Source organism: Myotis yumanensis, unplaced genomic scaffold, assembly GCF_028538775.1.
Source record: "Myotis yumanensis isolate MYYU_CA2020_CCGP unplaced genomic scaffold, mMyoYum1.0.hap1 SCAF_3, whole genome shotgun sequence".
Taxonomy (NCBI): domain Eukaryota; kingdom Metazoa; phylum Chordata; class Mammalia; order Chiroptera; family Vespertilionidae; genus Myotis; species Myotis yumanensis.
The window spans coordinates 63522316-63548288 of NW_027223754.1; the positions used below are offsets into that span (position 1 = coordinate 63522316).

The 25973-nt window shown below is 35.9% G+C and overlaps 1 protein-coding gene across 1 annotated transcript in view; it reads left to right on the forward strand.

Moving 5' to 3' along the window:
• The window catches only part of DACH1 (dachshund family transcription factor 1), a 437658-nt gene that overhangs the window by 212273 nt on the left and 199412 nt on the right, over positions 1–25973 (forward strand). The window contains exon 3 of the mRNA XM_070408964.1: positions 17066–17227. Coding sequence (XP_070265065.1) covers positions 17066–17227 — 162 coding nt within the window. The remainder of the gene's footprint in view (positions 1–17065; positions 17228–25973) is intronic.

Here is a 25973-nt window from a genome sequence, read left to right on the forward strand (position 1 = left end):
TTATGTTGTGCCATGCACAGTTGAAATTTATTGCATATTCTCCCTCATTTGATTTTCATTACCATCATAACATGTAGATACTTTTATCACTCCCATTTTTAGAGTAGTTAAGTGACTTGTCTAAGGTCACTTAGTAAGTTGTAGCATCTTAAACATTTGGTCTAGAGTTATCCATGCAAGTACTTATAAAACAAAATTCCTTATGAGGAATATGCTTTCTACCAAGTTCCCTTATCGATCCCAGGAACTACCGTTGTAGGAACAGATTTATTGGAGCGATATCATGCCCTGGCTCTGCCATTTGTTCTGAACTAGTAGTGGCAGCGTTGTCAATAGTGGGGATAATAATGCCAAAAAAAAAAAAAAGAAAAGAAAAAAATGCAGGGAAAAACCTGCTCCATGGAATGATTGCAACACAAAGGAAGAAAACTCTATTCTTGGAACACCTGTGTAAGCTTTTCACACATCCTATGACATTTAATGTTCTCATCAATTCTGTGAAACACAAATAACAGGATTCTCTTTATAAGAGCTGGGGAAAAGTTAACTGAAGCTGATAGAAATTAGGTCTTGCAAACAGAGGCCATCTACCTAATGGCAGAGAGTAGATTGAAACTTAAATCTTCAACTGCAAAGCCTGCATTCTTCGTCCTATATGGTATTTCTGCTATTGCTCTTAATTTTTAAACTTTATTAAATACTTTTTGTGAAGTAAAGAAGAGACCAAGCAGCACTTACATGGCAATAAACAGGTATACTCTTAAAGCTACTGTTGCCTGTGTGTTCCTTCAGTCTTTTCTCTTTCTCTTCCCTCTCTTTAGCTCTGCAGTTTTGTTTCAAGTTTTCCTATACCACTCTGCATCCTTCAGAAGGAATAACATGAGGCAAATACTTCTAGTACTGTACCAAGACATTGAGTAATATCACCACCAGTTTTCGCCATCTCACTGTCATAAGAAATGTTTACATGTATATTTGTTATAACTCAAATGTGACAGTTCCTTGGTGTTAGCTATCTTGTACATATTTTATTGTCTGACAATCAAATGAAGGACATCATCTTATCATATATTCTATAGGCAAGACATCTGATGATTTATTCTATAATATCTCCAGCTAAAGGTAGAAAAGGAAAGTAAAAGCAATTGAGTGCTATTTCATGTTTCTGTTCTTGGTTCCTCTAAATATAAAAATCAAGGTCACTATTATAATTTTATGGAACTTTCCTGTACAAGGATTTCATTATGAGAAGTAAAATAATGCCTTGAGAAAAGCAATGATATTATCCTCTGAATCTAGGCACATGTTAACTTTTGACCAAGCATGGGAAAGATTTTAAATGATGGCAAATTTGGAATAGCAATGTAATTGGGCTTCTATTTGAGGCTATAAACTATTTTCTTCAATATTCCCCCAATAAACTTTTATTACAGGCCGAGATAGTTGCTATCCAATAACCACTTATCACTCCATTGCTTTATAACAAAAATCCTAACTGTATTGAGAAATTCATATTTTTCTTCCAATCATGTGCTTAGGAAGACTCAACACCGAGTTCCATTTCAGATATGAGTCTGGGAGACCCATTCCCTTTACCTATCATTGGGTTGGGCATAATTGGATGATACAGTTATGGCTAGTGAGTTCTGAGAGGTGAATCTTTAGGATTTACCCTGGAAAAAATATTTCTTTGGGGGGACAAAAAGAAATATATATATATATATTAAATAGATCCTCATTGTTTTGTTTGAATGCACGGAATTATTGTAGCCCACTTGCTAACATATTGCAAGGCATTTCCCAATATATTGAGGATGACTGTGAGGAAATATGGAAAGAATGTGGGTTCCAGATATTGTTAACCTATTGATTTAACCAGCTTTAGTTGTTTCCCTGGAATTCTATGTAGAAGGACTACTATGTTTTTAGGATTATATACTTATTATTTAACTTGAGGATTTTTCTTACTTGCTCACTGCTTCCCACCCAGCTTTACAGCTCATGCTTTACAATGTAATGATATGTCAACACTTCACAGTTGTGACAGTGTGCAGACTGCTTCAGTTGTCATCTGAATATCATTTTTACATGTTTATAAAGTGATGTGATAGTGTCACATGACAGACATCAAGTAAAACATATTTGTATTAACATTATAAGCATTGCATTCAGACATAAAAAATAATAGTTTGGCTATAGCCTTAGGTATATTTAATGCTCTCATGACTTTTCCGTTTTCTTTTCATCTACTCTTTGCTTAGCCGTTTCCACAAGATGCCTAGATATTGGTAAATACTGATAGCATATTTTCTTTGCTTTTTGAAATTTATCAAGATACCCAATGGAGATTTTACTGCAATTGTCTTTCAGAGTTTAATCAGAGTATATTTATGGCTTCAAATGTAGACCTAGAAATTATTCTTCTGTTACCAAAATGTTCCACTGTGGCATTCTTATCAGTATTGCAAATCATGATGTATTGAATAAAACAAAATAATATAGAAACAATTTTTTCACTTAATGATATATAATTTAATTTCTTTTCAGGTATTTTTAGTGTGTTTTTGAATACTTTGACATTTTCCACATGACTAAAATTGACAAAATATATAAATCAACCTTCTTTGTAACAATGGTTCAACTTTTAGATTATGCTCAGATTGTCATACTGAGATGGAAAAAGCCGGGGGAATGGGTCACTTTTGAAATACTTAGCTTTTCTTATGACATATATTAAACTCTCTGTGATAATCAACACTGTACTGCTGATTTGTTTGGACTGTCTCATTATTTGGAAGGAAGGCTATTGCAGAAGTCTTATGTCTATTTTTGGCCATGTTCAACTGGAAAGGGCATATTCCATGTCAAAGGCTTCTCTTGAAGGACTTACAAGCCAGAGCTCAGTGTCTGAGTTTGTTTCCAAACTTGAATTTCTCGAGTTTCAGAGAGACAGGCTTCTATTAGGCCACCAGGCTAGCGCAGCAATGTTTAGTTATTATTTCAATCAAAGAACTGTGTTCCATTACCCTAGGATCTATGTCAAGCTGTGGATTAGGTTCAAAAACCAACAAAAGCTCCCGGTGGTTGAAAGATTATAAGTATTTTGCTACATTACTGCATTGCTGGCGTGAGCACGTTCTTTTAGCATTTTAGAGCTTCACAATGTTACAATTAATTAATTGTGTCTATCTAGCTAAAACACCAGTCAGAGTTACCGTCTGCACTTTTAATGAATCCTTTGAATTCCCTTGATCTTTCTTTTCCTCTTTGTGCATTCTAACATAACTTTCCCAAACCCCTAAAACTTTGATGAATGGAATAAAGAACCAAACTTGAGATACCTGGTTTGTTACTTTCCCAAGCTTCTCTGACCTTGGGGTCACTTTCTAAATGTACCTCAGCTTTTTTAAAAAAATGGTAAATGGAAAAACTGTAATTATAAAGCATGACTGTTCTTGCTATGATTCCTAAATCACTTACCCAAAAATATATAGTACCTGTATTAGCCGTTCACTATACACATTCAAATACAATGTTTCTTTTCTAGAAAGTTGTTGCTGTTTCTTCATTTTTCTTCATATTTTATTCTTTTGCTCCCCAACTATAGGCATGTATGTACACAAGTTAGGTAGAAAATAAAGTGGGGTCAAAAAATTATGTTTATCAATTGCTCTTTTGACAGTGTTTTTCAAAATGCTACCTTTGGGTAGCATTTCATGGATCCTTGCATGAAATCAAAACCTGCTCATTGATTCTAAAACCCTCTACCAATGAATGAAAACTGTCTCAATTTGCTTCAGATTCTGATATCCAGATTTAACCACATTTTTAGAAAACGTGTTTTTAATCATTATTCTATGCATAGAACTGGACTTTTAAAAAAATTCAGCATTTTCTTCCAAATGTCTTTAATCTTTATATTTTCCATTTTCTTCTAAGTCTCCCTCACTACTCTTGGCAAATATACCAAAGAAGCATAGCTGCTGGTATAAATGCCCTTCATCCTTGACCCCTGTAGAACTCATTGCCTCCCAGCTGTGCGGAGTGTATTTCTTAGTAGGGAGCCTGGTCTTGCTTTCACCTGGTGCTGCTGGTGTAAGCAGCGATCATTTTTGCATTCAAAGGTGGCCAAGAGAGCATCCAGAGGACGCGTTCCAGGAATGAAGTAGAGCCCAGTTCTGTCCAAATGCTGCCAGGTGGGAAGAGGTTTGGGTGCCCTGCTGAGAGCATTGTGATTAATGGGTGGAATCTGGGGGTGGGGCGGGTCAGTTAGGAGCACAGGGCTCTAGCCCTCCTCCTTTTCTGTTTGAGAGTATCTAAGGGAAGATGCAGAATATGGCTTCTTCCCTTTCTCACAACTTATGTGGACTCTGTTGGTGATGCGAGGATCCGCCGTATCAATGCTGTGGTGTGCAGATACAGATGTTGGAATTGAAGCCATAAGTTTTATACTTTACACCTGAAAAAAAACAGCATGTGAGTTCAGAACAACTCAATTCAGTTTCTTCTCTAGAAAATACTGAAAAACAAAACTACCCACAGGCCCTTCAGTGTTGGTTGAGTGTCAGACAGATAGACTTGTTCCTCTTAAATATGTGAAGCGCATAACAATAAAATGAATTATTTTGCTACTGCTGTTTTTTGTTTCTGAAAATAAGATAATTTTTGTACTAACATGGGGCAGATAGTACATAGATAATGTACTTATTTACAATGCATTTGATGAATATTGAAACCACAATGGGATGTGTGCAATAATATTGAGATTCTAAGGCTCATGTTTTGCTCAGCAGGAGGCTGTGATTTCAGAGCCTTGTGGAGAACACACCATGTCTTCCTCCTCCTCTTGTAGTTTTACATTTAGCTAGAGAGGTTGTTCTCTAAGATTCAACACCTAAAGAATGCCTTTTTTTAGATTGTTCAAAGCTGACCTCTGCTTTTAGAAAAGTTTATCTGCACTTTTTCATCTGTTTGGAGACATACATTTTTGGTTAAGAGATCGAAGACAATCTTTCTTTGTCCTTTTCTTTCTTTCTTTCTGAGTGGGGGAGGTTGAGATAAAAAAGAATGACTGCCTTAAAAGTCACACATGGCTGTAATTTAAGATTTTTTTCCCTCTCATTGTCCGTAACAGTTGAAAGAAACCTTCAATGAAAGTTTATTAACTAGGCCAATGCCTGAGGCAATAAAGGTTCATTTATTACCAGTTTCTTGGCTGTTTTTCTTCTTCTATTTTTCGGTTAAACTCATAGCGTAAGATAATACTTCACAAAATTAAACCTTTGACCTTCTGTAGAGTTAAGTCTCCTTTGATTAGATAAAGTAACAATTTATGGTCCAGCATGAGGTTGCACATGAAATGAATAATGCAATAGACTCTGTGTGGACTGAGAATCTATTGCTTTTGAAAAGATGAATGCTGTTTAAAGGGGGAAAAGTCTGCTTAAGTGTGTTGTCTTTATTCAATATGCACTTTAGCAATATTTCAAAAGGCTTTACTTCCAATATAAAGTTATGTTTGAATCTTCTAATTCTCTTAAGAAAAATCTATGGTAAAAATACTGCAAAGAGCTTTTGTAACGCTTTGTAGGATTGTCATACCAGTGATTATGCTGTACATTCCAGGAATTACAGAGGCTGAATTATAAAAGTAAATGATTGCATGAGAAAAATGACTATTCCTTTTATAAATGGAGTTCTATAATGATGGGACAATTAAAATATTATAATTTGTGATAACGTTATATGCCACAACTAACATGGCTTACATCAAACTGATATTTAATAATTTTAATAAGAAGCAAAGTAAAAAAATAAAATATAAAAATAATAACATGAAGTTGGGTTCTTAATTTTAAAACCAATGCATAGGAGTTCAGATTCCGGTTATTATGATGTGGTAACCTTGTGAATAATACTAATGTTTTCAAATTTGTTTTGCTTCAGTCATGTTATAAATTTGAAATGACATAACTCTTTGCCAAAAGAGTGACTGTATATAATTTTCCCGATATTTCTCTCATTTTTCTATGTGTTCATTTCAAACTTGTTTGGGAAAATTGAGAAAAATCTCAAATCCATCAGTGAAAATACTTTATTAGGATTACTTAATTGCTACAGAAAAGATACACATACTTTCAGACTCAGAATTGATGTTTATTTCTACCTTCAGCTCAGTGGAGATAGAGAAATGTGTACATAGTACAGGTCCATGTTTCTCACAAAGCTGTTGTGATTAGCTGATTGTTTAAATTACTAATTGACATGCAGAAGTTGAATGCTTGAGAGAAGTGTTTTAGTTTTAGATTGGTCTTTTTCAATTAGCTTAAATTATTTAAGGCGAATAAATCTACTGCAGTGATTTAGTTTCTTTTAATAGAATCTCATGGTACAACATAAATTAGGTCAAGAGAAGATTTTGGATCACAGAGCTACAGATTTTGCTCCTAAAATGAAGAGATATAAGAACAATTGAAGATTTGCTATGATTTACTAGTGTTTTGAAATAAAGTAAAAGGTTCCAGCAGAGTACACAAAAGGATCACATTTCTTGCCCAGTTAGGAAGTAAATGTTTCTTTCAGTTTGAATGATCTTTGCAGCAAAAAGGAGGAATGAATGATATAATACCAACCACTGGTAATTCTTCCTTGACGTTCATCTGCTCTGATCCTAGGTGAGCTGGGTTAAATATACTAATCAAATATCAGAAGGGAAATAGCATTAAACATAACATTTATTTCTTGAACAATAAAGTATGATGTTGCCTCCAAATCAAACAATTTAAGTAATATGTCTAAGTTACACTCAAAAAATTAATTTGACTATGATTACAAAGGTATACCAAAATAAAGGCTTCATTTATTTAACTTTCCACCCCGAGGTGATGACAACTACTTGAGACCTATATTTCTTTTGTATCTTCTCTATTGCATTGCCCTATTTGTTTTTCTAAATTAATCAGGATTGTTCTTTCCATAGTCCAACATTAAAACTGTAAACCAAAACCTACTCTTCCAAGCACTGTTTTTGGCCTATTACCAGCTACATTTTCCTTGTAACCAAATGAGAAAAATACCTGCTTTTTAGGTAGGTATTATATAAATACAAGAATCTAATGACAAAGGTATGAAGAACATATTGCCTCAGCTAGCTTCTCTGTTCCTTTTGTTGTTCAGTGAATATGGTTGTGTATTGTTCTCAACCCAGACCCTGACCCCTATTTAGAAAGCATGTGTGTGTGTACAATTACATTCGTTTCTTGAGTCTTTTGCTTACAAAAAAAACGTTTTAAAAAGCTAGTAGTTGGTATATCTAAAAACTTTTGTGGCCACACCTACTCCAGCTGTTTCTATCTCCTTGGATAAGTTCCCCCCAATAAGATTGACTTGTAAAAAGGGTTACCTATATTCCACATTTTTTTCTCAACTCTTCTCCTTACCAACAACCCCAGACTGATAGAGCTCCACATGCTACCTGGATTCTGTGAAAAGAAAAAAAAAAAGTGGGGGGAGACTCTTATCGAGTTATTAATGGATTTAGAAGAGAATTTACATGGTGTTCAGGAAAAGAGAAGAACATTTGGGGGAGATTACTCTCAAGCTAAAGTGCCAGTGAGGTGGCTCTTTTGCAGGAAGGTAAATTTACGACACCATTTCCTCTTTTCACTTATTATACTGCCTGAGCTGTCATCAATATATTGACAAGAAGTCTCTTTAAAAATATCTTTTAGAGCTGAAACCGGTTTGGCTCAGTGGATAGAGCGTCGGCCTGCAGACTGAAAGGTCCCAGGTTCGATTCCGGTCAAGGGCATGTACATGGGTTGCGGGCACATCCCGCAGTAGGAGGTGTGCAGGAGGCAGCTGATCGATGTTTCTAACTCTCTATCTCTCTCCCTTCCTCTCTGTACAAAAATCAATAAAATATATATTTTTTAAAAATGTCTTTTAGAATATCACATACTGTCAGATACTTTCAGGCTAGTAAGAGCCACCTGACTGGACTCAACTCATTGAATAATTTGGGGTGATGAGAAATGTAGAGAATAGGAAGTGTTGGGCCTTAGACAAACATAAGGACATTTAATTCCCAGTTTATTGGAGAATGGAATAATAAGAAATAAGAAGAGAGCTTTAAAGAAAATTAGAGTCAAGGTTTATCTATTTCACTTTGTTTTAATTTTTTTTCTATATTCAAGATATATAGTGGAAAATCATTCATTTGCTCTTCTCTTTTTCCTTGTTGTGCCATATTTAAGATATATGACCAGGCTAATATAAATACTGAATTTCACCAGTAGTACAGGTTAAACATTTTGTGCATAGTTAAACTTGAATGATTATTTTTGTGGCAAATATAGTCTCAATTTTACAAAACTGAATCACAAATGAACATTTAGATCAGGTTCCTAAGTAGAGTCAACTTATATTTGTGATATCACCTGAGTGTCTATAATCTTGACTTCCTATGCAATTCATAGCTACTTGAGCAAAGGTGATTAATTTTCTTTCAGTGATTCTATAGGTTTCTGTGTACTCTTCCTGTTGCATTTATTGCCAGAGCTGGTGTGGTCAGTGCTGAGCAGGGCGTTAGGGGAATTGGGATTACTCTGTCATTATTTAATGGTGTGACTTTATAGAAATGATTAACCTCACTGCCCCTAAATTTCATCATCAGTGAAATAAAAGGGTTGTATTAAATAAAGTCTTGCTCATTTTCATGTTTTCTAAGTTTCTACCCCAACTGGCTGTTAAGAAATACTTTTCTAAAGGTAATACTGTTAAAAAAAAAAAAAAAAGGAGTAAAAGTGAGTTATTTAAGAACTTTTGGTGTCTAGTTCAACTTTTCATAAATTGCATATTTTCTTATTTTAATCATAGTAATTTTAAATCTTCATTGATTACATTTCAGCCTGATTCTATGAGTTAATGATCAGAAGTTGAGTATTTCAAAGACTTTCATGGAAATTCCTCAGTGATATACACATGGTCAAATGACATCCCCATGGTGCTCCCTCCTCCTGACTTCAGTACTGCTATCATGCCTTCACTCTGGGCGATTGCAGTTTTAAACTATTCAGAATAAAAATGCTACTTTTGATATCTATTTGATTTATTAGTCATTTTCAAATTATACACTCTCTACTATATGTTTCTTCAAATTCATGGGGTTGATTTGTTACTCCAAACATTTAAAAAATCTAATTAAATCAATTGAAGAACTGAAAACTGGGATAAGGAGTGTTTCCATTAAAGGCCTCAAAGATCAATTTTCCCTTTCTCTCCAGAATATAAATGTGTTTCAAAGGGCAAGTAAAGTCAGTCTAATGGACATTAGAAGACAAATTCACACTCAAAATTTTCAATCAACCCTGATTCACAATTAACTTACTTATTCTGGTTGCTTAACACTACCATTATTTAATCATTTAAGAGTGAGAACAGGCATGTTTCAGTTCCAGTTTTCATTTATTTAGAAAATATTGAGAAACAAAATAACTGTGAAAATTAGTGTCAGTATCTTAGACAGCTTGTATTTCAATAAGGAAAGGAAGAAAACAGAGTAAAAAGGCAAGTACTGGTACTTTCAAGTTGTTATATTGAGCCAAGAGTTCTTCTAAAACTTGGAGTGATTTCAATTGAGTTGTAATTCAAACTCATATGAAGCTTACAATGAATGCACCTTCAACAGAGTAGTGCAGAGAGTCTATAGGAACTGTCAGGAGCAGAAAGATTACTTCACAGTAATGACTGTTGAATTGAACTATGCTTTTTGATGTTTTACTTCCCGAATTGAATTGTTAGACAAGATTAATTGCACACAGTGAGAGTTTTAAATGAATGACTATGTAAACCATTAAGTTTCTCTGTATGCTATTGGGGGGGAGGAGCTGGAAGGTTTAAATGAATAAATGTATTTAATGCACAAAATGCCTGGGCTAATTGTAAAATTCCTTTACTAACATCCTTTACTGAAAATTGAAACCCACTTTATTCATCTGTCTTGGTTATATTGCTTTGGGTTGAAGTAATTTAATATCTCTGCTTTCCACTAATCTTTTAGCTCAACAGAAGTAAACAATAGGTTTCATAAATTAAAAATACACTGTTCTGAACATGCTTATAAGATTAAAAAAACAAGGCTGTAAACATTTATGACTGAAACAAACTAGATTGTTCAAATACTGCCATGATGTATCATGTATATCAATATGGCACTGATATCAGTTAGAATGCAAACAAGGTTTTAAATGATGTGCCCCTTCATTTCAGCTGGAGAATCAGCTTCCCACCATCTGCCTATCAGATGGTTAGGAACCAGGACTGCGTATTAATGCCACATGTTCGATTTTCCTCCTTCTTGTAATGGTTAGATTCATATTGCTAATAGCTGTGCATAAGCACTGTCGATGAAATTTCTGTGACTGTGGAGTGATGAGATATTTATAAGCTGCCTGTCTCCTTGAATAATCAGTAGGAAGAATGCCAGACATAAATAACTTATCAATTCCAGCATATTAATAATAACTACCATTGGCTATAATCTACTGCATGTTTAAAATGGCTTCTTCTAAATTTGGGTAAAGTGGCGTAGGCTAATAAAAAGTCTATCATATGGAAGCTTTGAATGTGGACTATCTCTTGCATATAACCCATTTTATTTTACCTATTAAGTTTTGGGAAATGCATTTTATATGGAATGCGATGTAAAAGTAGACAACCTATCAAACATTTGGAAGTCATCTTGATGCCTTTGAAACCAAAGATCAAAGATTGGACCTTTCAAGTTAATGAGCAAACAAACAGATCAGAGAAAGAATTTGACAGCAATATGTCTTTTTTATTGATATTTATAATCTACAGTTGTAATCTACACTTTATAACTAGGGATACTGACTTATTTGAAATAAATAGACTGGGGACTATTCCTTTTGTTAAAGAGAGTGATCAGGATTGTATAATGGCATTTGAAGGATTTAAAGGCTGTTTTGATAAAAGTTGAAAGCAGAAGAAGAAAGCTATCTTTGCAAAGTAAAATAAGGTACTTAAGTGGTAACAATGCCTGCTTTCCTTCTAAAATGATAAACCTATGGATTGGTTTTTGGGTATTGAACGTGAAGTAGTGGAGGTTTTGTATCAATGTAGCACAGAGTGCAGATTTTAGTGATTTTTTTGATGAATTTGATCAGTGTAGTTTACTAAATCAAATGCTTTGATAGAAACATGATGTTTAGATCTCCAATTGTCTAATGGCTAAATTTTCACTCTGCTATTAGGTAGCTTTTGTCATATTTGCATTTTTGTGTGTAGCTGAACAATAGCAAAACTAAATATAAGGACATGATGGGTATTATGGGTTACTTGATAATAACTACTACCTCTTTGCAGAGGGCTTAGTATGTGCCCTTACTGTAGCATGTATTATTTCACACATATTTTCTACTTCCCTATGAGATCAGAATTGATATCTCAGATTTTAGCAATTAGGATTTTGAAGCCATAGGAATTATATAGCTTGCTGTGCAGTATTCCAGGTAAATTAGATGCATGTTGTCCAAAGTTTGTATGGCTTTTTGGAATGCTTTTTTTTCAACCACCATATTTACTCCTTATATGAAACAGAGATTAGATAATGAGGATTTCCCATACAGTTTCTTATTCAACAAGAACTTAAAAAAATTGTAGCGGAACATCAAAAAGTGAAACTAATAGTACAGGAAATCTATAAGCCAAGATAAAAATAATTTCTAACAATAACCAGTTTTTAAAATATATATAGAATTTGCTCTGACGGAGCAAAGCAGAATTGGGCCCCCAGCATTGAGTTTGTATGATAATTCAGACAATAATATGACAAGCAATGTTTCTAAATTCTGTGTAAAATCTATTCTTTTGTAAGAGAAGAGTTTGTTGAGATCAAATATAAAGGAAAAAAAGAAACAAGTTATTTTTCAAGATATAGACATTTGGACTCTAAGTTTGCTTGCCAACCCTTTTCCTGAGGGCCAATAATACTTTTTTTTTTATAAATTTGATTAATGTAGTCTACTAAATCAAATGCTTTGATAGAAACATGGTGTTTAGGTCTCCATTTGTCAAATGGCTAAATTTTCACTCTGCTATTAGGTAGCTTTTGTAATATTTGAGACTTATCCTTTCTCTGAAGGAAAATGTATTTTTTAAACAAAATATTTCTCAACCCATTATTTTCATCAGTAATTAAAGCTTCCCCATTGATGACGATAAAATTGGATTTAGAATCTCTTAAAATAAAATAAAATCCTATTACATTCGACTTCTCAGTTCAGCACATGTTTTTGTCATAGTATATGAGATACTACAAATGTTCTTCGAGAGGATATAAAAGTGTGATTGGTGAGGTAAGTGGGTTAATCATTCTTTAGTATAAGAGATTTTTAAAAAAAAATTCATTTATTGATTTGTTCCTTGTTTTCCCTAATGAAAGAAAAAAAAATCTGTTGAAAACTTGTGAACTAAATTCAGAATCAGGAGCAATTATCCAAGGTGTTTAAGTCACGATTACAGTAGATTCCAGATAGATTTATGGATGTAGTGTTGTTAGAGATGAATATATGTGTGGCTCTGTATCGGAAACACAGAGAAGCGCTGCGCGGCCTGGCTGTCCTCTGCTTCTGCTGTGGCAGGCGGAAGACACGAGACTCACTTCTGCCAAGTGCAGCACACTGGAGCAGTCGGTCTCAAACGCCGATTCCTCCGTCCAACCTGATTTTGTATTTTAATGTGTCCTCCTTGATTTGTATGCACACTCACTATTGAGAGCCACTGCGATGAGGCTCTGCTTAGTTAACAAGCTTTCACTGTATGATGCAGGCACACTTTAGTGTAAATGACTGTCATCAAGTAATGTCAGCTCGTTGAGCATCAGATTAAACCTGTTGGAAGGTAAACACACTGATTCCTCAGTCCTTCCCAGAAATAGTCTGTGGCTATGACTCCAGGGAAGAGAACCTCTACTTTTAGCATGCACTCCAGCTACATCTCTATGATGTCGAGTATCGCTTTAAGAAACACGGGATTACCTAGCTCAGCAGGAACAAGGGGTTGTTTTGACAGGGAAGAGCTAAAAGCAGTGGTAAAGTTGCAGTAGTATGAGGGTCGAGTATTCAAGGAGGGGGCAACAAAAATCTCTCTGAAGCCGAGGCAAGGGGAGAAAGCTGAACTGAGGAAAGGACTAGGAGGAGCGTGAGAGAAGTGGATGGTAAATGTTGTGGGTCGCCAGTGTTAACACAAGTAGACAATTCTTGATTACATGGAAAGTGGTTCACATTCAGAATTCTCTATGAAGCATAGATTAAAAAAAAAAGTTATTTTGTGAGTTCATTACATTCCCCCCCCCCCCCCCCCCACAAAAGTAACTTTATTAGAGAACAAAATGTACAATGGGGCTTGTTTCTAAAGCAAGTTATAGGTTCTGTGCTAAGTTTGTACTATAGAGACAGCAAATTGGAGGGATTTGAGAGTTACATCAGATATTTGAAGGGGCCACTGCAAGGCCAACAGAAAGTGCAGGAAGTGCAGGGGTTGGGGGTGTGAGGCTTTTGTGATCTTCTCCATCCCAGGCAGACGCAGCTTTGGTGAGTTTCGCTTTCTATTAATGAGATTTGCTACTCCTAGTAGATCCAGGTTAACTTTAACATAAACATAATGTTTCAAATTAGTTACATCGATAGTGTCAAAATAATGACTATATTTCCCCTTTGGTTTTCCAATTAATCTACTTTGAAAAGCATTTTTTCATTCAGTGACAATTTGTGCCAGGCATTGTGGTAGGTGTTTGAGATGCATATTCTAAGGAAGTATTTCTGTCCTTTCAGTATTAAAACCTAGTGGAAGGAGCTAACCCTAAACCTACCCCACTACCACAGGCCCTCTCTTAAAAAAAAAAAAAAAAAGTAAAAATAGTTCAAGGGACTGAGTTTCTCTTCTCAGATTGCACATTAACATGATGTGAGGAGCAGTAAAATGAACCCAAAATATACAAATGCAGGGCCCCAATGAGAATCTCAGAGGATAGAACTCAGCTATTTGCACATTTTAAAACTCCAGGGGTGATTCAGAGCACAGAGGATGGCAGACTCATACAGCAGGGGTGAGAACAAAGGCAAGTGGATGGCTAGCTCTACTCTGTAGGAGTCAGGTGGGGAAGGTCAGCCCTTTAAAATAAGTAAGTTTTGAGCTGATTCTTAAAATGTTGGTAACTGTTTCCCAGGTAGACTGAAGAGTCGGGAACCTTAGCCTGCTACTCCTAGAGCATAATATTTAAGCCACCACATGATGGATGCATAGGTGGATCTGGAGAGCTTTTCTAGAAAGTGGGAATAATGCAAAGTCTGGCTTGAAAGAAGGAATGTAGGCCTTTAGAGGAAGTGGAAGAAGGCCTATATGTCTGGAGCACAGAGATCAAGGGGAACCTGAGGGAACAGATGACGTTACACAGATAGGTAGGAACTGAGCACAAAGGGCCCTCACAGCCAGGCAGAGCTTCCCACTAGCACTTAAGAACAGCCATTGCATGTCATGTTGAATTTTTATTTTCATAAGGTTACATTCACTGCTAAGAGATTGGAGGTGGGGGAAGTGGAATCTGTTAAGAGGCTATTACAGGATTCCAGGGACGAAAAGTTGGCAGTTTGCACTAGGGAAAACCAGTGGGAATGGAGAAAATTGGGTAGATTTGAAGGCTATTAAAGAACTAAATGTGTGTGACACACACACATTATATGTTATGTCATTTGGAATTTTATTAGAAATGTACAACTGGGGAAACTGTCAAGTGGAAAAACAGAAGAGCACCGTAAATTAGATTAGATAGATGATAAAATTACTAAAAGTATTTTTAAAAAGTTGACAATGAATGTAGTCAGCTAAGGAGAAGTAGATTTCTTCTATCTGCGGGAACTGCGGTCAGCCATTATGTCCATACCCTGGACTGCACTTGACTATTGAGGAGCTAGAATGCAAGGCATGACTAGTTTTTACTCAACATGTGTCTTTCTTCACCTAGTTTATCTCATTTAAATCTTATACTACCCCTTTGTGAATATCATGGTTTTACAGATGAAGAAACCATACTCAAGAAGATTTTATGGCTTCTCCAATGTCATGTCATGCATAGTTATGTTTTATGCTACTGAATTAGATTCAGATATTCAGTATAATAGCAATCATATCTCAAGTTGTAGGTTTGTCTTTTTTATTCAAATACTACAGAAACATATTTACATGCAGCATAAATCAAAGTTAAAGGCCCTAGAAGTGTCATAACTTGGAGATGGAATGACATTAGTCAACAAAGAAAAGGGACAAGTAGAATGTGCACATTTGTAACAAGTCAAAGTTGAGGAAAAGAGATTTTCTGGGAAACACTAAGAGAACTTTAAGAGAACAGGAAAGAAAATATTCTGGAACATCTTCGAAGGAAATGAGTAACTGGGGAGAAAATTCAATCATAGGAAGATGAGAGAATCATTTCAAGTTGGAACTTAAAAGGCAATAAATGCTAGCTCCAGACCCAGAGAATTGTTTGAATTTAGATCAGTGCCTTTTTGGGGGGGAGTGGTTATCAAGTTTCCATGCAAAGATCTAATCTGAAGGTTTTGTGTTGGGGTGAAGGTAGTCAAGACCTCTTTGGTTTGATTTGAAGGAAGGGTGAGCTCTTCTCCTAATCTCAAAAAAAGAGAGAGAGAGAGAGAGAGAGAGAGAGAGAGAGAGAGAGATTTCTACAGAAAAAGACTTTCTTATAATTCCTGAGGCTATAACTTATTTGCTATAGTGACCAAAAGTGATGATTAGTGGGGAGGAAAAGAAGGATAAAATTGTGCAGTCTCTAATCCACCAGCTGGAAGTGGAAATAAATCACATAAATAAATTTAAACCAGGCTGAAGAACTGTAGTCAGAAACTTTGAAGCAGCCATAGTAGAAATATAGAGGGAGATGGTGGTGGTATATATTGTCTCATGGACTATTAAAGTTTTACAATGAGGAGAGATCATATATTTCAGTGTATGATTTTCTGCAGATGAGGAATGCCAAGATAAAGTGAATTGCCTTGGTAAAAATTCAAACATTTAGCCCAGTTGGTGTGGCTCAGTGGTTGAGCATGGACCCATGAAGCAGGAGGTCAGGATTCCATTCCCAGTCAGGGCATATGCCTGGGTTGTGGGTTCAATACCCAGGAGGCAGGCAGGGTACAGGAGGCAACCGATCAATGATTCTCTCTCTTCATTGATATTTCTATCTCTCTCTCCCTTTCCCTTCCTCTTTGAAATAAAAATATTTTTTAAAAGTTCAAACATTTAAAGAAAATAAACATTCCCCTGCTCAAAAACCTCTGCTGGCTATGTCTATACTATACATAAAGCATGGCCTTCCTTTCCTGCTCTTTTATAATCTGATCAACTCTATTTCTAATCTCACATCCACTTCTACCTTCTGTTCTCTGGCTGAACAGAGACAGATCGCTCTGGACAAACATAATGGCCTGTGTCAGGGAAGTGAGTCATGGGGCAAGGATGTTCCAGAAAAGGGGAATAGCAGGTGTGAAAGCACAGGCTTCGAGAGGCAGGGCATGTATAAGTCCTGGTGGCATGTTCGGTGTAGCTGGAGTGTGGCATGAAAATGAGGAAACTCTAGGTGACAAGGTAGGTTTACTCCTTAGGGTAAGACTTGGTGAACTGTTACGCAGTTCCAATTTTTCCCCCTTTAGGCAGCTGGAGAGCATTTTTAAGCAGGGAATGACATGTTCACATTGGTTTGTCTGAGAGGTAATTCTGGCTGCATTCTACTACTATCCTTCTTTGTATGAATTATGTTTCTGCTAATATTTAATTTAGGAGTTTAGAGAGCACTCTCCCATTTATATCCATTTTTTTTTTGGCTAGGTGGGGATGAATATATGTTATCAAAGTATGGCATAAAGGAGTCAGATACTTTAATGTGTTTGTATGCCTGTTATATAAAGCACATGAACTATTACATCAAAAAATCTGATTTTGAATTACCTCATTTTTAATTTATTCTTTTAAGGTCTGACAGCAGCAGCTGCAGCGGCTGCCGCTGCTACCAATGCAGCGATTGCTGAAGCAATGAAGGTGAAAAAAATCAAGTTAGAAGCCATGAGCAACTATCATGCCAGTAATAACCAACATGGAGCAGATTCTGAAAATGGGGACATGAATTCAAGTGTCGGTGAGTTGTATGTTCACTGAAATGTATTGTAATATTTTGCTACCAAATTACTTTATTTTTCAGAACAAAACTATTGGTTACCCATTCAAGAAGTTGTTCCTTTTATCTCCAAAACAATGTATATTTTGAAGATACTACTTAGCTTCTAATAACATGCAGTTTAAATAAATAATTAGCAACATTATTATTATTTTTTTTTAAAATATATTTTATTGATTTTTTACAGAGAGGAAGGGAGAGAGATAGATAGTTAGAAACATCGATGGGAGAGAAACATCGACCAGCTGCCTCCTGCACATCTCCCACGGGGGATGTGCCCGCAACCCAGGTACATGCCCTTGACCGGAATCGAACCCGGGACCCTTCAGTCCGCAGGCCGACACTCTCTCCACTGAGCCAAACCGGTTTTGGCAGTAACATTATTTTTTATTATAAGATCAACTTTATGCCTGCAACTTCTATAAGCATTCAGTTAACATCTTTCATAATACAAATAAGTTTTAATCAGAATTCTAAAATATTGATTATGGGTAAGGTGGCAGAAGAATATTTACAAACAAAATCATACTCTTTACCTTTTTAATTCTTTTTTTTAAAATATGTTTTATTGATTTTTTACAGAGAGGAAGGGAGAGAGATAGATAGTTAGAAACATCGATGGGAGAGAAACATCGACCAGCTGCCTCCTGCACATCTCCCACTGGGGATGTGTCCGCAACCCAGGTACATGCCCTTGACCGGAATCGAACCCAGGACCCCCCAGTCCGCAGGCCGATGCTCTATCCACTGAGCCAAACCGGTTTCGGCAACCTTTTTAATTCTTAAAGTGTTTCTTCTTCAATAAGAAATTTGCTTTAGCAGCCACCATATAACTTAATCCTTTCATGTGCTGACAAGAATAAGAATTATGTTGATAATTAATTTTTTCTATATACAACTATTATCCATTTTTCTCATATTAGATATACAACTTTAATTTCTTCTGATTTTTTTTTCTTGTGGTATGGAGAAAAGATGAAAAGTTTGCAGTCACTATTTAAACCAAAGGAACAGTTTTTTTTTTTCTTTGCAGAATTCATCTGGGTAATTTGTTTTGTTAAACACAATGGAATTACTTTTCATTGACATCTTTAGTATCCATGTGTTGGTCAGACACAAAATTTTATCCTGCCACTGCGCTGTGTGGTTTCCCTTTAAAATGTAGAAATCATGCTCAAAATATAATTTACCAAGAGAAATTTAGATGCCATAAGATGTGTGTAAGATACTATTTCTACTAAATGTTCACACAGGACACAATCGTTCAAGACAGTTCCATTAAGTTTTCTTTTCCATGCATGATTTTAACAGATTATTTCTTTATATAATGAACTCTCCACTTTCAGTACATTGGTGTGGTTAAGGATGTATGGGGGAATACTATGGATAGAAAAACATTAGTGCTTGCATTTGTGGTGCTTCCAGTGAGAATATAGGGGCAGCAGATTCTTTAGGTCATTCACATGCATAAATTTAGACTTTTAAAAGTTAAAAACTTGCCACTGTGTGATCATCTGAAAGGTGTCATTGCTCAATTCAGGTGTATGGAAGAAAAGGTATTTTCAATTGGTTAGAGCATAGTCTCACTACACCAAGACTGAGGGGTTCCATCCCTGGTCAGGGCACATACCAGAATCAACCAATGAGTGCATGAGTAAGTGGAACAACAACCCCTATGTTGTTCTCTCTCCCTCTCTCTCTCTCTCTCTCTCTCTCACATACACACACACACAATCTCTCTCTTCCTCTCTCCCTCTCCCTTCCTCTTTCTCTCTAAATAGCAATGCATAAAAATTTTATAAAAATGATTGAAGAAAAATGAATTATAACTAGAGCAAAAATAGACACCCACTATAAATTTTAATTATTATTTTGAAACATAATCTGGATTGTTATCAAATTTTAGAAGAATAAGATTTCAATGCAGGCTATTCTTAATAGTTGGTTTTGGGAGGAGAGATAAACAAATTATGCATTTTAATAATATTTAAAGCAAAATATATTAAAACATGATACTTCTGTTCAAATTTCTGAGCAGCAGAGCAGAAATTTGACTTTGGAGAAACCAGCAGCCATGTGAAAAGGAGACTACAACTCATAATTAAGCATTGACATTGACTTAATAATTAATATTATAGAATAATATTTGCCTACTGACTTAATAATAGTTTACCTTCATTATGTGGGTACATAGGGTATCACATGATACTTAAAAAACAATTTGAATTTTCTTTTTGTTTTACTTGTAAGAAATCACTTTTCTTTCATTAAAGTATTTAGTTGGTAGACTATATTGTTTTTCAGTTTTGATACCCATCATCCAACACCAATTTAAACCAGAGCAGAAATTTAATTGAATCTTCCTAGAGGGTCTTAGTATTTTGGGGTTGTTGTAATATTGGTGTGATTGCTAGTCCTTAGGCATGTAGATGATTTATTTACATATCAATAGTTGATTTGAGGCGGAAATGTTATATTTGTCATTTGTATTCTATTGTCTCACATGCTACTGTCCTCTAAGAATTTATGACTTATTATCCTTCCTGAGCACACCCCCTGCCTTCCTCCTTTATCTAGAGATCAGGAAACAAGAGTTTGGGGGAAGGGGAGGGTACAAGGCCATGGTAGAGGTGGGGATTGAGCTTGTATAGATCAAAGTGCTTGGTGAATTAGCAGTTGCTTTCTATGGGCCTAGTCTTCTCTGATTCTGAGAACACCACTTGCCTCTTGGTAAGTGTTCAATAATTACTTGGTCTGTGACTTTGCAAAGTTATGGAAAATTTGGAGCATAACATTTCAAATCTGGAAAATGGCTTAAATAATAGTATTACATCATAATAATTCAAGGAGATCATATTTGTCAAGTGTTTATAACTTTATTTATTACCATGTCTGTTTTTCACTTTGGACACCAGTAAGATTTGGTATTGCTTTGGCTATTATTATTATTTCTCCCATTTTACCCTTTTGAAAATCACCTTTGTCCTCTTTTTACAGTCATTAACTGCTTCCTCCTCTGTTTTCCTATTATCTCTGATGGGTGTTATTTGTTAAACTACTGGCCTGTGAGGAAGCCTGGGGGAGCTGTTATGTCATTTGAATTTTGTTGTAAGTTTGATTTTAGCTCATTCTAGGAACACAAAAATGATCATATCACAGTCCCAGTATGCAAGAGGCATCCAGTTAATGGGTGGGGTGGCTTGGTGTGCGAACTCTGGGAGGATGTGCTGGATCTTTTAGGAACATCGTTAGCATGAACGGCTCAGGAAGTGATATTGGAGCATAAGAATTCCAGGAGGAATCCCAAGAATCTCTAAGGCCAGTATTTCAGAATACAAGCTTACTGCTCTCACAAATCTATCAACTTGCTCTTTGAAGTAGTAAAACCCCTCAGAGAGGTGCCACTTAATGATGTATTAGCTCTGCCCAAATCCAGTGACAATTTTGAAGCTATTTCAGGGTTCTTTTTTCTCTTGCACTCGCCTGGCTCACATGTTTTGTTGCACATTTCAGATTTTCCTATGCAGGAACACTGTTTTTTCCCTTGGTTGTAAATAAACCCTTATTATCTGAGGAAATAGAATTTTGGGGGGCTTGGTTTGGTTCGATCTGGCTTGCTGGACTCAAGGGATATTTTTATTATAAAAGTCCCTTTCCAGTTCTTAATATGATTCACAAAAATTGGCCAAACAAAGGTGTTTAAAGAAACTTTGACACTGACAAATAAGTATGGTGCATTCCAATTTTACCTGGTGACCTTGAGCTCACGTCTTTCCAACAGAGTGATCACTTTAGGAAGAACTGAGAACTTCAGGAGAGATCTGAGTGAGGCATCAGCATGCTGAGTAAAATATATGGCCATGTCGCCATTCTCCCTCATCCACAATCAATTGGATTCTTTTAGTTTAATATTTACTCGCTAAGATGAGATGCTAGTCTGCATGGTGATAAACAGTCAGCTCCTGGCATCTGAAGGTGACCTGTCAGTTCATATGGACAAATCTCCTGCTTACTGAAATGTACAAAATAAATCATTAAAGCAGGCAGGTGCTCATTCCCAGATTTAAATCACCATAGATTTATGATTTGAATTAATGCTTCATTTGGCCATAGAAATAGATGCTGAGACAAATGATATGCACTGGTTGGGACTTCCATACTGTAGCCATCCTGATATTGATTACCGAGATGTCTTTGCAATCTCTTGTTTATATCAAGTACTATCTTGTGACAGGTTGGCTGATATGAGCTACATTGCAGATAAGAAGGAAAAATGTCCTGGATTCTTTTTAGTGGCAACACTATCCACAACATTCAGGCCAGATAAATTGCTATTTTTTTGCTTTGAGGACTGATCTACATAACCAGCTTAAAACATGCTGCTTGGAAATTGGGACTGGGATAATGGAAAGGCAGAATTTAAAACCGGTGAACTCAAGGTCAATTCCATAGTATCTCTAGTTGTGTGTTTTTATCTGCTTATTATTTTTTTTTTGTCATCATGAACATTTTTGAAGACACTAAATTAAGCACAATTGATTTAATCTAAATAAAGGAAACTTAATTTTACTTCTAGTTTTGAAATGCTGTATAAATATTTACATAGCTAGCATCTCTTAATAGTTTCTGTGTTATTTAAATACTTGCTAAACCTAATATCTTACTCCCTTAACTAATGACAACATAGGAAACGACTCTTTAAAGATAAATACATTAAATATTATTCCCAAGTCTGAGACTTCGTGGACTTAATTTACCAAGAGACAGGAAAAGACTGCATTTTTTTTTTTTTTTACTTCTCTTAACATTTTATTTAAGGAAAACACTATGTACACAGTTTAAAGAATACTCAGAGGATTTAAGAGGGACCTTTGCCACAAGCTAATATCTGACTCACAGAACTGGTAAACAGCTATCAACAATAGTAGATTGCTTGCTTAGTAGGAAATGAGTTCATATCTATTCAACATGTGATCTCAAAACAGATGTCCTGAGAAAATCTTATTGTTTAAACTATAGTCATAATCCCCAACTGCTGTTATTTCTTTAAGGAAGTGAAGTAATCTTGAGATTTCGGTCTTTTCTCTTTCTGAACATTGTCCACGGATGCAGTGATCCACGAACCTGAACACATTTCAAACCCTGCAATGTAGGATTCTTTTTCATTTTCTCAAACTTGCAATAGTTATAGGATGTAGGAGTTTCAGTTAAAAACAAGAACTTGAGTTTGGTATTAACAGCTGCGTTTTTCAGTTGTGTTCTTACTCCTTACTTTGGTTCATCAGCCAAAACAAAACAAAACAAATGGAACACAAACAAAAAACAAGCCAGGCAGATAGGGAGATAAAATTATCTTCCCCAGCTGACTATTCCTTTCTTCTCCTCTCTCTCTCTCTCTCTCTCTCTCTCTCTCTCTCTCTCTCTTTCTCTTTCCCTCCCTCCCCCCATTCCTACAGAAATAGAATAGTTTACACTGTAGTACTTTCTTCTAAGTCACGGAAGGAAAAATTAATTTTATGATTTCAGGAAGAAGTCTTGGAGACCTTGAGAAAGCAAATAGAAGGAAACTGAGAACACAGGCCACCACGCAGAGCTCTGCTGTTGCACATTGGATTCTCTGCCTTGGCAATGTTAATGAACCTCAAATCCTTCCTATAATTAGATGAGGGAATTGCTTATATTTTCAAACAGATGATGCTGCTATAATGAAACGATTGACAGGGAATTTAAGAGTGTCTACAGTAGTCATTTGGTTTCTGTTATAAAAAAAAAAGTTTAGAAAGAAGATTGGCTTTAGACATAGGTCCTGAGAGAGGTAGTCATTTACATAGCATACTATGACAGGTGTCTTTGTATAGTAGGGAAATAAATTGGAAGAGTAGAGAAATGATGGGCAGGTATACGCAAATTTTTGGGGAGGAGGGTGTCCTATGCTTATTCTGTGTAGGTTCTTTAAAAGGGGCCGAGACTCCAGAGATGGATCCGGATTGAGTGCACAGCTGTAACTGCTGATGAGCTAATTGCTCCTTATCTCTCAGCCCCATTCATCTTCATTTTTTACCAATTACTGAGAATTATCTGTGTTCTCAGTTGGATATGAGAGTTAATCCTTTTTGGTTAAGCTGGCAGTACTGTGAGCAGATTCCAAATCGGAGGGTGAAAAAGCCAAAGCTAGCTTGCTCTAAAAATGTCTCCAGTTCAATTACAGTATCACTGATTCATAAGAAATTTGCCATTGTTTAACAGATTAAATATGGAAAGTTTTTTTTAACTTTCTTAATGTTTTTCTGCCTAACAATGATTTTTAAGATCCTTCTTCCTGTCTGATGAGTAAAAGTTAGCCACATTAACAGGCAGGGTCTTGTAAACATGGAAACACACAGATGACCCTAAAAGGCCAGAGGATTCTGACACATGCAATGAGAAATCTTTTAGAACTGATAGCTGTCGATTTATATATAAACACTTGGAATCGATGGTCTTGCTCTCTGTGGCTTCACATATGGCGAGGGAATGTGTGTCCAAACATAAACCTTTTCACAAATGTCACATTAGTGGAATTTTAATGGAAGGACCACATAAGCATCTCCTGAAAGTGTACGAACTGCCATGGTTTGTAATTCAATTGATTGTGAATAAGCCATATGGTTCACATCATTCTCTATGCAGAAGATGTCTTCATAGCCTGACATTTCAAACAAAATTGCTTACTCCAACATTAAAAAAAATTAAGAATAATAACTTCCCTTTCAGAAATTTTAATGCTTTTGTAAATACTTAACATTTCTGGCATTTTTCTTCATTAAGTACTTATAAAAAGTAATGTAATATAAACATATAAAGAATAAATAGCTAATTTTAAACAAAATTATCAAAAAATCATTTTTAAACTTTGAACATCTTATAACATAATCAAGGTAAGTTTTTCTAGACGTTCCAAAAACTGATATGGGAGAGCAGAGAGCAAAATATATCAGGAGATTTAGCTTTTAGTCATGACGAAGCTAATAGGTAAGTTAGCTACTTAAATAAGTCTCTTAATTTCTCAGTTCTCTTATTTAATAAATAAGGTGCTTGATGCCCAATTACTCTCCTGACTCTAAAATTCTTTGAAATCTCAATAGAAGATGAAAGGCAAAAAGGTATTGTTTAGAGTGATTTCTTTTCGTTCCTTTTTTTTCATCCTCACCCAAGGAGTAGGGATATATATTTTTTTCCCCATTGATTTTTAGAGAGTGGGACGAGAGGAAAGAGGGGACAGAGAGAGAGAAGCATCGATGTGACAGAGACACATCAATTGGTTACCTCCCACACATGCCCTAACCAGGGGTGTGAATTAGACCTGCAAGCCAGGGTATGTGCACTTCACTGGGAATCAAACCTGCAACCCTCCTGTTTGAAGGCTGACACTAACCAATGAGCCATGCCAGCCAGGGCTAGAGTGATTTCGAAGGCAAAATAGAAACCTGAAACAACCTAAGTGTCTAAAACAAGGCATTATTAAGCATATTATAATACATCATTTCATATTATAATATAACTAGAGGCATGGTGCATGAAAATTCATGTACTGGGGGGGAGGAGTCCCTCAGTCCGGCCTGCACCCTCTCACAGTCCAGGACCCCTTGGGGGATGTCCACCTGCCAGCTTACACCTACTCCTTGGGGGATGGGGCCTAAGCTGGCAGTCAGATATCCCTTTGGCAGCCCAGGAGCCCTCGAGGGATGTCCACCTGCTAGCTTAGGCCTGCTTTCTGGGGGAACAGGCCTAAGCTGGCAGTCAGACATCCTTATAGCAGCCCGGGAGCCCTCAGGGGATATCCGACTGATGCAGGGAGCGGGCCTAAGCCACAGTTGGACATCCTTAGCTCTGCTTCCACCACCACCACCGCCGCTGCACTTGCAGCCATTAGCCTGGCTTGTGGCTGAGCGGAGCTCCCCCTGTGGGAGTGCCACACTGACCACCAGGGTGAAGCTCCTGCATTGAGTGTCTGCCCCCTGGTTATCAGTGCGCGTCATAGTGACCGTTCCTGCTCATTCCACCATTAGGGTCAATTTGCATATTACCCTTTTATTATATAGGATATTTCACATATTATCTAACCATTACATATGATGAATAGGGTAGAAAAATATTTATTCTGGATATAAGAAAGAAGATGATATAGAATTTTACACTGTTGTAATATATAACCATTTCATTGGAGTTTGAAAGGAACTAGGTAAGAATGTTAACATTCGTATGATATATTGGAAGATTTATGAATATTTTTAAATTTTAATATTACTTAAAATTAGATTATTTTAAAATGACATATGAGTGCATTAATAACTGGTCATTTTATTAAACTCCTTTTCATGACTTTACATGAAGTGGATGGCATCATTTTGTATTTTCTAGCATAACATTTTTTATTTTCAATAGTTATAAAAATTATAGAAACACTAGTGATCATAACAAGTTATTACGGAAAATACTAAAAAGGAAATATGTTTAAAATATTTGAACATACATTTTTAAATCCATTTCTACATGTTGATACAATCATTAGAGTAGGATCAGTAACATGCACTAGTACCCTGTTTGATTATTAAATGTATTATGTGGTATAGATAGGCAGAATGCAGAGAATATTTCCACTTTTTATGTAGTGTGTTTCACTTTTATGAAGTGTTTTTATTTATAACCATATTACAAAATATTGATC